We start from the raw sequence: 12,708 nt of genomic DNA on the forward strand, positions 1-12,708 counted from the left end.
ATGATATATCTTGATGACAATTCAACAGCCTCACTCTACCATCCCTAATTTAATATTAGCCCTTCGCAAATTTGACAAAATATCTGGTTTAAAAATTAATATTGACAGAAATGATCTCCTGTAATATACCAATATCTGAAGCTAAACAATTAGCTTCTACTTCTGGGTTTCAATATCGGCCCCACTTCCTTAAGTATTTGGGTGTTAATGTATGTAATAATCTATCAGATCTCTGTAAATGAAATTATGCCAAGGTTACACCCGATCTTCTTAAAGATTTACAAATTTGGCACACCTACAACCTATCTTGGACTGGACGTATAACGGCAGTCAAGATGACCCTCTTACCAAAATGTACTTACTATTTCAGGGTCCTTCCTATTCCTCTTATTAGAAAAGACATATTCATACTCCAAAAACAGATCTTCTCTTTTATATGGGCACATAAAAGACCTCATACTCCTAAATAATATATGTATTGGCATAAGACCTCTGGAGTACTCTCCGTCCCCCATCTGAATAAATACTACATTACTTCTCAACTGGCACAGATCCCACTTGTATATGCTGGGGATAGGCAACCGGTTTGGGTGGAGATTGAAGACACAATCCTATATCCATACTCTTTGAATGGATCTCTATGGGTGTCTAAAGAAGGCCATAGGAAATTACGGGACATTTCCCCCCTGATGATTCATACTCTTTCAGTGTGGAATAAAACCCATTTTTTATGTAAACTACAATCGCAAACTCCTTCACTCTTACATCTTCTTCATAACCCTGACTTTCCAAGCGGTTTGGATTCCCGAGCATTTACGAGGTGGGTTGAGAAAGGTCTACTTACACTCCGAGACTTTCTTATTGATGGTAAGATTCCTACAGGACAGCAGCTGGCCTTAAAGCATAATATTCCATCCTCGGAAATGTTTTGCCTCTATCAAATAATATACTATTTATGTACTTTTCCCAATAATGTATATGATAGCCCTTGTACACATTTTCAAGTCACCTGTTCCACTGATCCATTTGAAAAAGGCCTAGTCTTTCTACTTTATGTCCTACAATACCAGGCTCCTGAGGATGATAGACACCCCCCCCCCCCTTTCCGACTAAATGGGAACAAGATCTTGACTTTAATTTAAATATGGAAAACTGGGGTGAATCTTTTACAACTTTAGCAAAAGGCAGTCTTTTTAGCACTCATATTGAAGTCTCCCTTAAAATACTTCATAGAACTTACTACACCCCTGCAAGACTTCATGAATTTGACTCCTCTATCTCTAGGTTATGTTTCTGAGGATGCCAAAGTGCTGACACCAGTGGCGTCCCTACTATAGGGCGGCAAGGGGCGCCCCGCACCGGGTGTCGGGCGCCCCAGGGGGTGTCATCAAGGCCTCCCACAGAGGCCTGTGCACTGTGTGCAGGACAGGAGAGGGAAGCAGCACGGAAAGGAGGGTGGCGGGGAAAGCGGCGGGGAGGGGGGCCGGACCCGCCACCTCCCTCACCTGGGTCCCCTCCTTCTGGCGCTTCCCCCTCCTAATTAGTAGCAGCGGGCAGCAGCGGGCAAGAGGACTTACTCACCTCCTTCCTACGTTCCAGGCGATGGCACATAGCGCCATCGTCACGTGACGCTGGTCTCCGCCTTCTCCACCGCTCACTGTGCTTCCTGATTGGCGGAAGCACAGTGAGTGACAGAGAAGTCGGAGACCAGCGTCGCGTGAGGATGACGCTATGCGCCGCCGCCATCGCCAGGAGCAGGTGAGTGAGTCTTCTTCGCCGCTCCTGCCCGCTGCTGCTTATTAGGAGGGGGAAGCGCCAGAAGGAGGGGACACAGGTCAGGGAGGTGGGGGGTCCGGCCCCCCTCCCCGCCACCCCTCCTTCGAGGCTTTCCTCATACTGGGGGCAACTATACTAGCTATTCTGGGGGCAACTGTACTAGCTATACTGGGGGCAACTAAACTAGCTATACTGGGGGCAGCTATACTGGGGGCAACTAAACTAGCTATACTGGGGGCAACTAAACTAGCTATACTGGGGGCAGCTATACTGGGGGCAACTAAACTAGCTATACTGGGGGCAACTAAACTAGCTATACTGAGGGCAGCTATACTGGGGGCAGCTATACTAGCTTTACTGGGGGCAGCTATACTGGGGGCAACTAAACTAGCTATACTGTGGGCAACTAAACTAGCTATACTGGGGGCAGCTATACTAGCTATACTGGGGGCAGCTATACTAGCTATACTGGGGGCAACTAAACTAGCTATACTGGGGGCAACTCAACTAGCTATACTGGGGGCAACTTACCAGCTATACTGGGGGCAACTAAACTAGCTATACTGGGGGCAGCTATACTAGCTATACTGGGGGCAGCTAAACTAGCTATACTGGTGGCAACTAAACTAGCTATACTGGGGGCAACTAAACTAGCTATACTGGGGCAACTAAACTAGCTATACTGGGGGCAGCTATACTGGGGGCAACTAAACTAGCTATACTGGGGGCAACTAAACTAGCTATACTGGGGGCAGCTATACTGGGGGCAACTATACTGGGGGCAACTAAACTAGCTATACTGGGGGCAACTAAACTAGCTATACTGGGGGCAGCTATACTGGGGGCAGCTATACTAGCTATACTGGGGGCAGCTATACTGGGGGCAACTAAACTAGCTATACTGTGGGCAACTAAACTAGCTATACTGGGGGTAGCTATACTAGCTATACTGGGGGCAACTAAACTAGCTATACTGGGGGCAACTAAACTAGCTATACTGGGGGCAACTATACTGGGGGCAGCTATACTGGGGGCAGCTATACTAGCTATACTGGGGGCAGCTATACTAGCTATACTGGGGGCAACTAAACTAGCTATACTGGGGGCAACTATACTGTGGGCAGCTATACTGGGGGCAGCTATACTAGCTATACTGGCGGCAGCTATACTAGCTATACTGGGGGCAGCTATACTAGCTATACTGGGGGCAGCTATACTAGCTATACTGGGGCAACTAAACTAGCTATACTGGGGGCAACTAAACTAGCTATACTGGGGGCAACTATACTGGGGGCAGCTATACTAGCGGCAGCTATACTGGGGGCAGCTATACTAGCTATACTGGGGGCAGCTATACTAGCTATACTGGGGGCAACTATACTGGGGGCAGCTATACTAGCGGCAGCTATACTAGCTATACTGGGGGCAGCTATACTAGCTATACTGGGGGCAGCTATACTAGCTATACTGGGGGCAGCTATACTAGCTATACTGGGGGCAGCTATACTAGCTATACTGGGGGCAACTAAACTAGCTAGCCTGGGGGCAGCTATACTAGCTATACTGGGGGCAAATATACTAGCTACACTGGGGGCAACTAAACTAGCTATACTGGGGGCAATTAGTTTCACTGGGGGCAACTATACTAGCTCCACTGGGGGCAGCTATACTGGGGGCAACTGTACTAGCTATACTGGGGGCAACTATACTAGCTAATACTTTAAAATACAGTTAGCCCCGCCCTCATCTGGTCATGACCACGCCCATTTTTGCCGCGAAGCACGCTGCAGGTTGTGGCCATGCCCATTTTTTTTAGGGGGGGGTGTCTTTTAATACCTAGCACCGGGTGCCAAATGCCCTAGGTACGCCACTGGCTGACACTATACTCCATATTTTTTGGTCTTGCCCTAAAGCATATAGACTCTGGTCTAAAATAAGCACCCTTATTACTAGAATTTTTAAGAAAGCTATCTTGAAAGATGCTCGAACTCTCCTTCTGGGATATAAATAAGAATTTGTTAAGCACCCTGAGCATAGACTCATGCAGCATGTAGCAAACGCAGCTAAGGTACTTAAAGAGAACCCGAGGTGTGTTTAAAGAATGTTATCTGCATACAGAGGCTGGATATGCCTATACAGCCCAGCGTCTGTTGCTATCCCAAACCCCCCTAAGGTCCCCCTGCACTCTGCAATCCCTCATAAATCACAGCCGTGCTGTGAGGCTGTGTTTACATCTGTAGTGTCAGTCTCAGCTGCTCCCCCGCCTCCTGCATAGCTCCGGTCCCTGCCCCCGTCCCTTCCCTCCAATCAGCAGGGAGGGAAGGGATGCAGGTGGGGACTGGAGTTCTGCAGGAGGCGGGGAGAGCAGCAGACTGACACTATAGAGATAAACACAGCCAGCTCTGACAAGCTGTTTGTCAGCAGCGTGGCTGTGATTTATGAGGGATTGCAGAGTGCAGGGGGACCTTAGGGGGGTTTGGGATAGCAACAGAGGCTGGGCTGTATAGGCAGATCCAGCCTCTGTATGCAGATAATATTCTTCAAACCCACCTCGGGTTCTCTTTAAAGCAGCCTCCTGGCATTCTAGATTTGTATCTTTCCAAAGGGTCCTCCAAAACATTGACTCAACAATGATCCCTAAACCTATCAATGAAAGAATTGCTGACAAGGTAGAGGTCTTTGAAAAAACCTGGAAGCCTTGGATACTATTCAGGGGCCCCCATGGCACTATATTATAAGCAGTCATGCTCGATGTACCCAAATTCAATTCGAGTACATTCAAATTCAGGTCCGGGTTAAATTCGGATTCGGCCGTGATCACGACCATAGAATTCGATTCGAATTGTGATCAGTAATTGAATTCAGGCAATAGTCGTGACCACGAATTCGGATGGCCTTAAAGCAATTTTTTAAAGGGAAATCAAAATGAAATAGGTGTAATTTAAAAAAAATGATGGAAAACGCCTCCTCCTCCTTCTTGTTATTGTTCTTCTTATTTTTCACCACCATCTTTTTTTTTGTGTGTGTTCATATTCTTCCTCTTGTACCCAACTTAAAGTGGACCCAAACTAAAAATACAAGATTTCAGAAATAAAATCTATTTTCTAACTTATAATAATAAATAGCAGCCTTTTTTCAGCTGCATAATGACAAATATAAAATATTTTACATTTATTGGAGGAACCCCTCCCTTCCTTTCAAATTGCTGGGATTTTTCCGGCAAACTGATGGAGTAAGTGGTGTCTGGCAATGGAGGAATTGCTAATGGCTGCCACCTGTATAACCCTAGTTATGAAAAGAGAAGGGTGAAAAGCATGCACTGAAATGCTAATAGGCTTGAAGGAGTGTTTATTTATCTTTGTATGTGTCAGAGTGGTGCAACTAAATATTTTGAATTAAAAAAATGTTTGGTTTGGGTCCGCTTTAATGTTTTTTCCCTTACAGAACTCAACTGTTGTAAAAATATTTCTTCAACAGCATAGCTAAATTTGGGGCATAATAGTTAGTAGCGCATGGCAGCAGTGCATAATTCTGTGGACCCTGGCGGTGGGAACACAGACAGCAGGAGGTTAAATACAGCAGCAGCAGGAGGAGGAGGAGTGTCGTGTGGCAGCAGGCGATGTAACGGGCCATGGCACCTAGCGGTGGTACCACAGCACCTACAAAAAAAACAAGCCAAATTAGCAGGGGATTGCTCCATGAATCCATGGTGACATGGATCCACTCACTTATGATGTGATCGAGCGAGTGGCCCACGTTTGCCATAGCAAAGCGGTGCAGTGCTGGGATCGCTGTGCGGGAGAAGTAGTGGCAGCTTGGGATTTGCCACTCCAGGATCTCATACTGTAGGAGCATTCTCATCTCACTCCCCTCCTGCACAAAGGAGTATGGCAGGAGCTTTGGAGCACATGGCCCGGGCAAGCAACCCATTCAGCACTCGGATGCGCCTGTTGGTGGGAGGCAGAACCTTGGTCACACCGGAAAAGGACTCGCTTAGCAGGGTCTGATGGCATTTGCCTGCACGGGAGGATGAGGAGGTGACTGTGAAGGGAACAGATGAGGCCACTGAGGACTGGCTGTCCGAGAGGGGGAGCAGTGAGTTTCTGTGCTCCTGTTGCTGATGCTGGATGAGCAGGAGGGTGGGATGCTGCTGCTGCTGCTGAAGCCTGTGTAGTGGCTGTCTGGCTCTGACCACTGCCTGCGCCACTGTCCTTCAGCTTCAGAAACTCACTGTAGTCCTGAAAATGTTTGGTTTCCAAGTGGGTCTGCAGACACGAGGTACCCAACTTGTTCAGATCGCGACCTCTGCTCAGGCTAGCACCGCAACTGTGGCAAATGGCACGGGTCTTGTCATCAACGCACAAAGTGAGGTACCGCCAGACTGGGGATTTTAACTTGCCTTTCAAGCTTGTGGGCTGGGGAGATTTAATTTGCCTTTGGAGTGCTGTGTTTTTTTCCCTTTGCTTGGAGGAGCTTTGGTGCGGGAGGTGGTAGCGGCTGAAGCAGCAGGCTGTGGCTCCTGCTGCTCCCGCCATGCTGCTGCCGCGCCTCTATGCCAGAGAAGCCTCCGATGACGAGCTGCCTTCACCCAACCGTGGTGGTGGCACATATGGACAGCCCCCCACCTCATCATCATCATCCCCAAACATCTCCTCTGCCCCAACATCCCCTACATCAGGCCCCTCCTCCTCATCATAAAATTTTGGTTGTTGTGCGCCAACAACAAACTCTTCCACCTCATACTCCTCCTCCTCCTTGTATGCCCCCATCATCTCCTCCTCAAACTGTTCCACAACATTCCTCAAAACTCTCGTGTTCCCTGGGGTGAAGAGCGAGCTCACTGAGGGCAGGCTGGTCACTGGGGTCGACGTGACCTCAAGCGGTGGTGGAGGCCTGCTGCGGACCGGTGTGCTGGTGGTGGTGGCACCGGTCTTGCTGGTGCTGGAGGTCTGGCTGGAAACGGTGGCTTGCTGCTCCACCATAATTTCCACCACAGCCTGTGCCTGACTCTCTGCAATGGGCCCACGGCAAAGCTGGGCGCAAACATGCTGCTGCGCCTCTGCTCCCTCCTCCACAACTCTGCGGTCAGTGGCTGGCGGCGGACCAGTCACAGACCTGCTGGTGCTGCCAGTGGCTGCAGCAATAGCGCTGCCTCTCCTGGTGGTGCCTTGCCCTCTACCAGTCATTGTGCAATAATATACAAACACAAAAAGAAAAACAAAAAAATATATATATAAAGGGCGGGAAAGGATGTAAACCTTAACCACTTGACGACCGTCTTAAGCCGATGGGCGGCGGCAAGGGCTGGGCCCAAACGACCACAATACGCCCATCAGCGGTGGCGGCGGGGGGCGTGGTTATGCGGGGATCGTGTCACACGATCTGCCACTGGCGACTGGCGTGTGGAAGCGACGGCGGGTAATTAACTCCTCGCCGCATACAAATGTATAATACGCTTTGTAATGTATACAAAGCGTATTATAAAGGCTGCCTCCTGCTCTGGTGGTCCCAGTGATCGAGGGACCACCAGGGCAGGCTGCAGCCCTCCATGTCTGCACTCAAACACACTGATCCTGCCCTCTGATCGCCCACAGCACCCCTCAGACCCCCCCTGCCCACCCCCAGACCCCTGTTTGCACCCAATCACCCGCTAATCACCCATCAATCACTCCCTGTCACTATCAGTGCTATTTTATAGATTAGGTCCTAAACTGGCTCCTTATCACCCCCCACACCCTCAGATGCTCCCCAGACCCCCCCCCCCCTTGTGTACTGTATACATCTATCCTCCCCTGTACTCACCCACTGATCCCCTGTCAATCACCTGTCCATAACCCATCAATCACCCCTTGTCACCACCTGTCACTGCCACCCATCAGATCAGACCCTCAAGAGAAGTAGTTTAATGTGTTTTCGGGTGTATTTTTACACATACCCATGCTGGATGGGAGAACTATCTCTGTAAATGGACAATTGTGTGTAAAAAAAAATAAAAATTGTCATATACAGAGATATTTCTCCCACCCAACATGGGTATGTGTAAAAATACACCCCAAAACACATTATACTACTTCTCCTGAGTACGGCGATACCACATGTCTGACCCCTTTTTGCAGCCTAGGTGCGCTAAGGGGCCCAAAGTCCTATGAGCACCTTTAGGCTTTACAGGGGTGCTTACACTTTAGCACCCCCCAAAATGTCAGGGCAGTAAACACACCCCACAAATGACCCCATTTTGGAAAGTAGACACCCCAAAGTATTCAGTGAGGGGCATGGTGAGTCCGTGGCAGATTTCATTTTTTTTCGTCACAAGTTAGCAGAAATGGAAATGGAGCTGGAGCTCTTTTACAAAGAAGAATGGCCAAGGATTTCAGTCTCTAGATGTGCAAAGCTGGTAGAGACATACCCTAAAAGACTGGCAGCTGTAATTGCAGCAAAAGTATTGACTCAGGGGGGCTGAATAATTACACACATTCCACTTTGCAGTTATTTATTTGTATAAAATGTTTGGAATCATGTATGATTTTCGTTCCACTTCTCACATGTACACCACTTTGTATTGGTCTTTCACGTGGAATTCCAATAAAATTGATGCATGTTTGTGACAGTAATGTGACAAAATGTGGAAAACTTCAAGGGGGGCGAATACTTTTGCAAGCCACTGTATGTACAGTATGTATGTATGTATATATATATATATATATATATATATATATATATATATATATATATATATATATATATATATATATATATATATATATACTAACTTCAGCTCTCTCCATTAGCTTAGCTGCTTAGCCCCCAGCCCAGACACAGCCACAACTACAAGCAGGCTGTGTTACAACAACCACGGCAGCCATCAGTCTTCTTCATGGCTGCAAGACATGCAGGATGTCCTTAGCATCCTCGTGCTTGAGGGGGCGGGGCCGGCCAGGCTGGGAAGAAGTCTGCTGGCTGCCGCCCAGGTCTATTAGGGCCTGCAAGCAAAATAAAAAAAAAAGTTTTGTCTTCAGTAGCAGCTTGCTCATTAATGCATAGAGAGGGTGGCTGAGGTCACAGAGTTCCTGTCTCTGTGAGGCTGGGTCTGTGCTGCGCACATGCGCAGTAGCAAAAGGCACAGACCCAGCTACACAGGGACAACGTGACGCAGGGACACAGGGGTTTTATTATACAGGATCAGAGTCTCGTTTTAAATCATTTTAAACATACTTAAAGTGGACCTGAACTCAGAACTTGCTCTATGCTCTAAAAGATATGCAACAACATAATAACCTTTAAAGAAAAATATATTTGTAAGGGCTTGTTCACACTATGAGCGTTTGTGTAATTTTTTAAGCGTTGGCGAATCGCTATTAACCTCTTGACGACCAGCTAACGCCGATTGGTGTAAACTGGTCGTCTGCGGGTGTCCATGGAAACGATCGAGCGGCCTTTCAATGTCCGTTCACGGAGGGTGTCTCCATGAACAGCCGGAGAGCTGGCGATCGCAGCTCGCCGGCAAAATGTAAACACGTGGGGAAGAAATCCCCGCTGTTTACATCATATGGCGCTGCTGCGCAGCAGCGCCGTAAGGCAGATCGGCGATCCCCGGCCTCTGATTGGCCGGGGATCGCCTGCATATGATAGGCTGAAGCCTATCCTAGAATGCGCAGGATGGATATCCGTCCTGCGCAGCTCATACAGGGAGAGGGAGGGACTGAGTAGGACGGGAGCGCCGAAAACGCTGCGGAGGGGGGCTTTGAAGAACCCCCCCGCAAAGCGCAGCAAGCCGGCGGCGATCAGACCCCCCCAGCAGGACATCCCCCTAGTTGGGAAAAAAGGGGGTAAGTCTGATCGCCCTGGCTCTATCCTGATCTGTGCTGCGGGCTGGAGAGCCCACGCAGCACAGATCAGGCAATAATCCCCTGGTCGTCAAGTGGTTAAAGCACTTGTGCAATGATTCCCCTATGATAGTGTTCACATATGAGCGGTTCGATTACGATTCTCTTCCAAAAGCGATGCCTGTACCATTTTCAGAGTGCTTTGGCTCAATGGAAGGTGTAGGGAAATGCTTCAAAAAGGGCTTTGCATAGCGATTTCCCAAGCGCTTTTAAGAATAAATACATTGTATTTATTCTTTTCTGGGTCAAAGAGTTCGCTTCCTGACTGACGTCAGGAAGTGAAAATCTCAATCGCTCATCAAAAGCGCTTACACAAAATCGGCAAACGCTCAGAAAATCAATTGCTTGAAAAAAAGTGACCAAAAGTGCTCAGCGCTTATTATTATTATTTATTGTATTTATAAAGCGCCAACATCTTACGCAGCGCTGCACAATAGATAAATGGGTTAACATACAGGTAGAACATACGGAAACTCACAACAAAACAAGATCATGCAAATGATTTGATAACAATACAGTGTCATAGGTCAAAATAGAGACTGTTCGAGTCTACAAGAGGGGTGGTTGCGAGTAAGATTGCATAATCAAGCTGGATACGTTAGGGAGGAGGGCCCTGCCGGAGGCTTACAATCTAAAGGGTGGGGTGGAGACAATAAGTGCGTCTTTTGAGAGGGGGTCTAACAGAACATATTATGGTGCTGGTGTAGGGGGGTATACGAGCGTGAAGAGGTGAGTCTTGAGAGCTTGTTTGAAGGAATTAAAGGTGGGGGCGAGTCTGACGGCTGGTGGGAGAGAGTTCCAGAGAGTAGGGGCGGCCCTGGTGAAGTCCTGCAATCGTGCGTGTGACTGAGTTATGCGTGGTGCGACTAGGCGCAGGTCATTGGAGGATCGGAGGGGGCGGGCTGGTATGTGCCTGTGGACCAGATCAGAGATGTAGGTTGGGCAGGTCTTGTGCACTGATTTGTAGGCAAAGCACAGGATTTTGAAATTGATCCTAAAGCTGATCGCGATTAATAATGTGAACATAGCTTTACAACTGACACAAATCCTACAATAAATCTGCACTGTTTCTACTTCTTGATTCATGGAAGCAGACATATTGTTAACATCCTGTGCTTTCAAATGAGATTATATGCCATCTCTGCCATGGCAGGCATGTGACGGGGAGAGATCAAATTATAACTAGAGATTAGATACAAATGAGGGGGAATTTTATAGGCTAAACTCGCTAATAGGCTAAATTCTCTACATACATACAGGGTTCCTTTCTCTATTTTTTCCTTGTGTCCTGTGCAAGAGTTCAGGTCCACGTTCAGTATAATTCCTTAACTTATGTTCTTCTATAGGCTCTCCCTTCCCATCCCCCTTGGCCTCCAGCCAGTATTTCCTTCTCAGAAGACAGGAAATCCAAAAATAAGCCAACAGTTCGCTTATTGTATCAGCAGCATCGGTCCTGTATCTAGTCAAGTCTTATATTAACTGTGCAATTGATTTACATTTCTCTAATAGGTAACAGGTTAAATATACAAACCTGCCAGTGAGCCCTTAAGACATCTACATCTAAAAACATCTGTTTTGAATCCAAAGAGACAACATGGATCTGTTCCAGGATGTTACTCCCTCCTTGACACTGATAGTCTGTGGATTACTATGTTACCTCAGCTTCAGCTTGTTTTGGACACGCAGGAATCTTCCACCAGGTCCAATGCCACTGCCAGTAGTTGGGAACATTATACAGCTAAGTGGAGGAAATATTGTGACTTCATTACTGAAGGTAAGAGAACTATCTGCCTTCAACTTACAACAAATGATGATCATATGTTGGAAAGGAAGTTTACTGACTGCAATCTAAAGCCCCATCTACACTATACGATTCTTTGTACGATTCAATTACGATTCTATTTACGATCCGATTAAATCCGACATGTCCGATCGGGATTCTATTCGATTCAATTCGATTTGCCATTGTTTTGCAATGGCAAATCGAATTGAATCGAATCCCGATCGGACATGTCGCATTTAATCGGATCGTAAATAGAATCATAATTGAATCGTACAAAGAATCGTATAGTGTAGATTGGGCTTTACATGTCATTAAGGGCAGAGATTCCAGCACCATGCTCTTAATGTCAGCACTCAACAGTGCAGAAGTGGTCTGATTTTTCTGTGGGACTAAATAGATGTCTCTTAGGGCCCGTTTCCCCTTGTGCGGTGCGGAATCAACGCTGATTCTCCGCTGACGAAATAGCATGCGGGTGCGATTCCGCATGCATTTTTTTACCACGATTTCCCATGCGATTTCGCATAGGTTAGTATATAAGCAATTTTAACCATGTCACTGCCTGTGTGATTTAACATTAGTTTCTATGCGAAATCGCATGCGAAATCGTGGTAAAAAACGCATGCCAAAACTGCATACGATTTCGCTATTAACCAGTTCGCATTCAGTCGATTTTCACTTTATGCATCCGAGCTATGTTCACCTCCCATTCCTTAAGCTATAGCTTTATTACTACTTATCACAATTAAAGGGGCACTACAGCGAAAAACTGTAAAATTTAAAATATGTGCAAACATATACAAATAAGAAGTAATTTTTTCCAGAGTAAAATGAGCCATAAAATACTTTTCTCCTATAATGCTGTCACTTACTGTAGGCAGTAGAAATCTGACAGAAGTGACAGGTTTTGGACTAGTCCATCTCTTCATAGGGGATTCTCAGCAAGGCTTTTATTCTTTATACAGATATTCCAGAAAAAGTATTTAAACAATGATGCTGGCCAGCTTCCCTGCTCCCTACACAGTTTTTTGGCAGTTGGACAGAGCAACTGCTATTCACTAAGTGCTTTTAAAAATAAATATATCCCTGAGAATCCCCTATAAAGAGATGGACTAGTCCAAAGCCTGTCACTTCTGTCAGATTTCTACTACTTTACTGTAAGTGACAGCAACACAGGAGAAAAGTAATTTATGGCTCATTTTACTGGAAAAAATGTACTTCTTATTGTATATGTTTGCATATATTTTAAATTTTACAGTTTTTCGCTGT

General features: G+C 46.8%; 1 protein-coding gene across 1 annotated transcript in view; it reads left to right on the forward strand.

The window, feature by feature from the left end:
• Positions 1-11,281: 11,281 nt before the first annotated feature.
• Positions 11,282-12,708, forward strand: part of LOC137528912 (cytochrome P450 2G1-like) — a 46,158-nt gene continuing 44,731 nt past the window's right edge. Inside the window, exon 1 of the mRNA XM_068250676.1 lies at positions 11,282-11,433. Within this exon, the coding sequence (XP_068106777.1) occupies positions 11,365-11,433 (69 nt within the window). The 5' untranslated portion in view covers positions 11,282-11,364. The remainder of the gene's footprint in view (positions 11,434-12,708) is intronic.

The sequence above is a fragment of the Hyperolius riggenbachi genome, chromosome 8, assembly GCF_040937935.1.
Source record: "Hyperolius riggenbachi isolate aHypRig1 chromosome 8, aHypRig1.pri, whole genome shotgun sequence".
NCBI lineage: Eukaryota > Metazoa > Chordata > Amphibia > Anura > Hyperoliidae > Hyperolius > Hyperolius riggenbachi.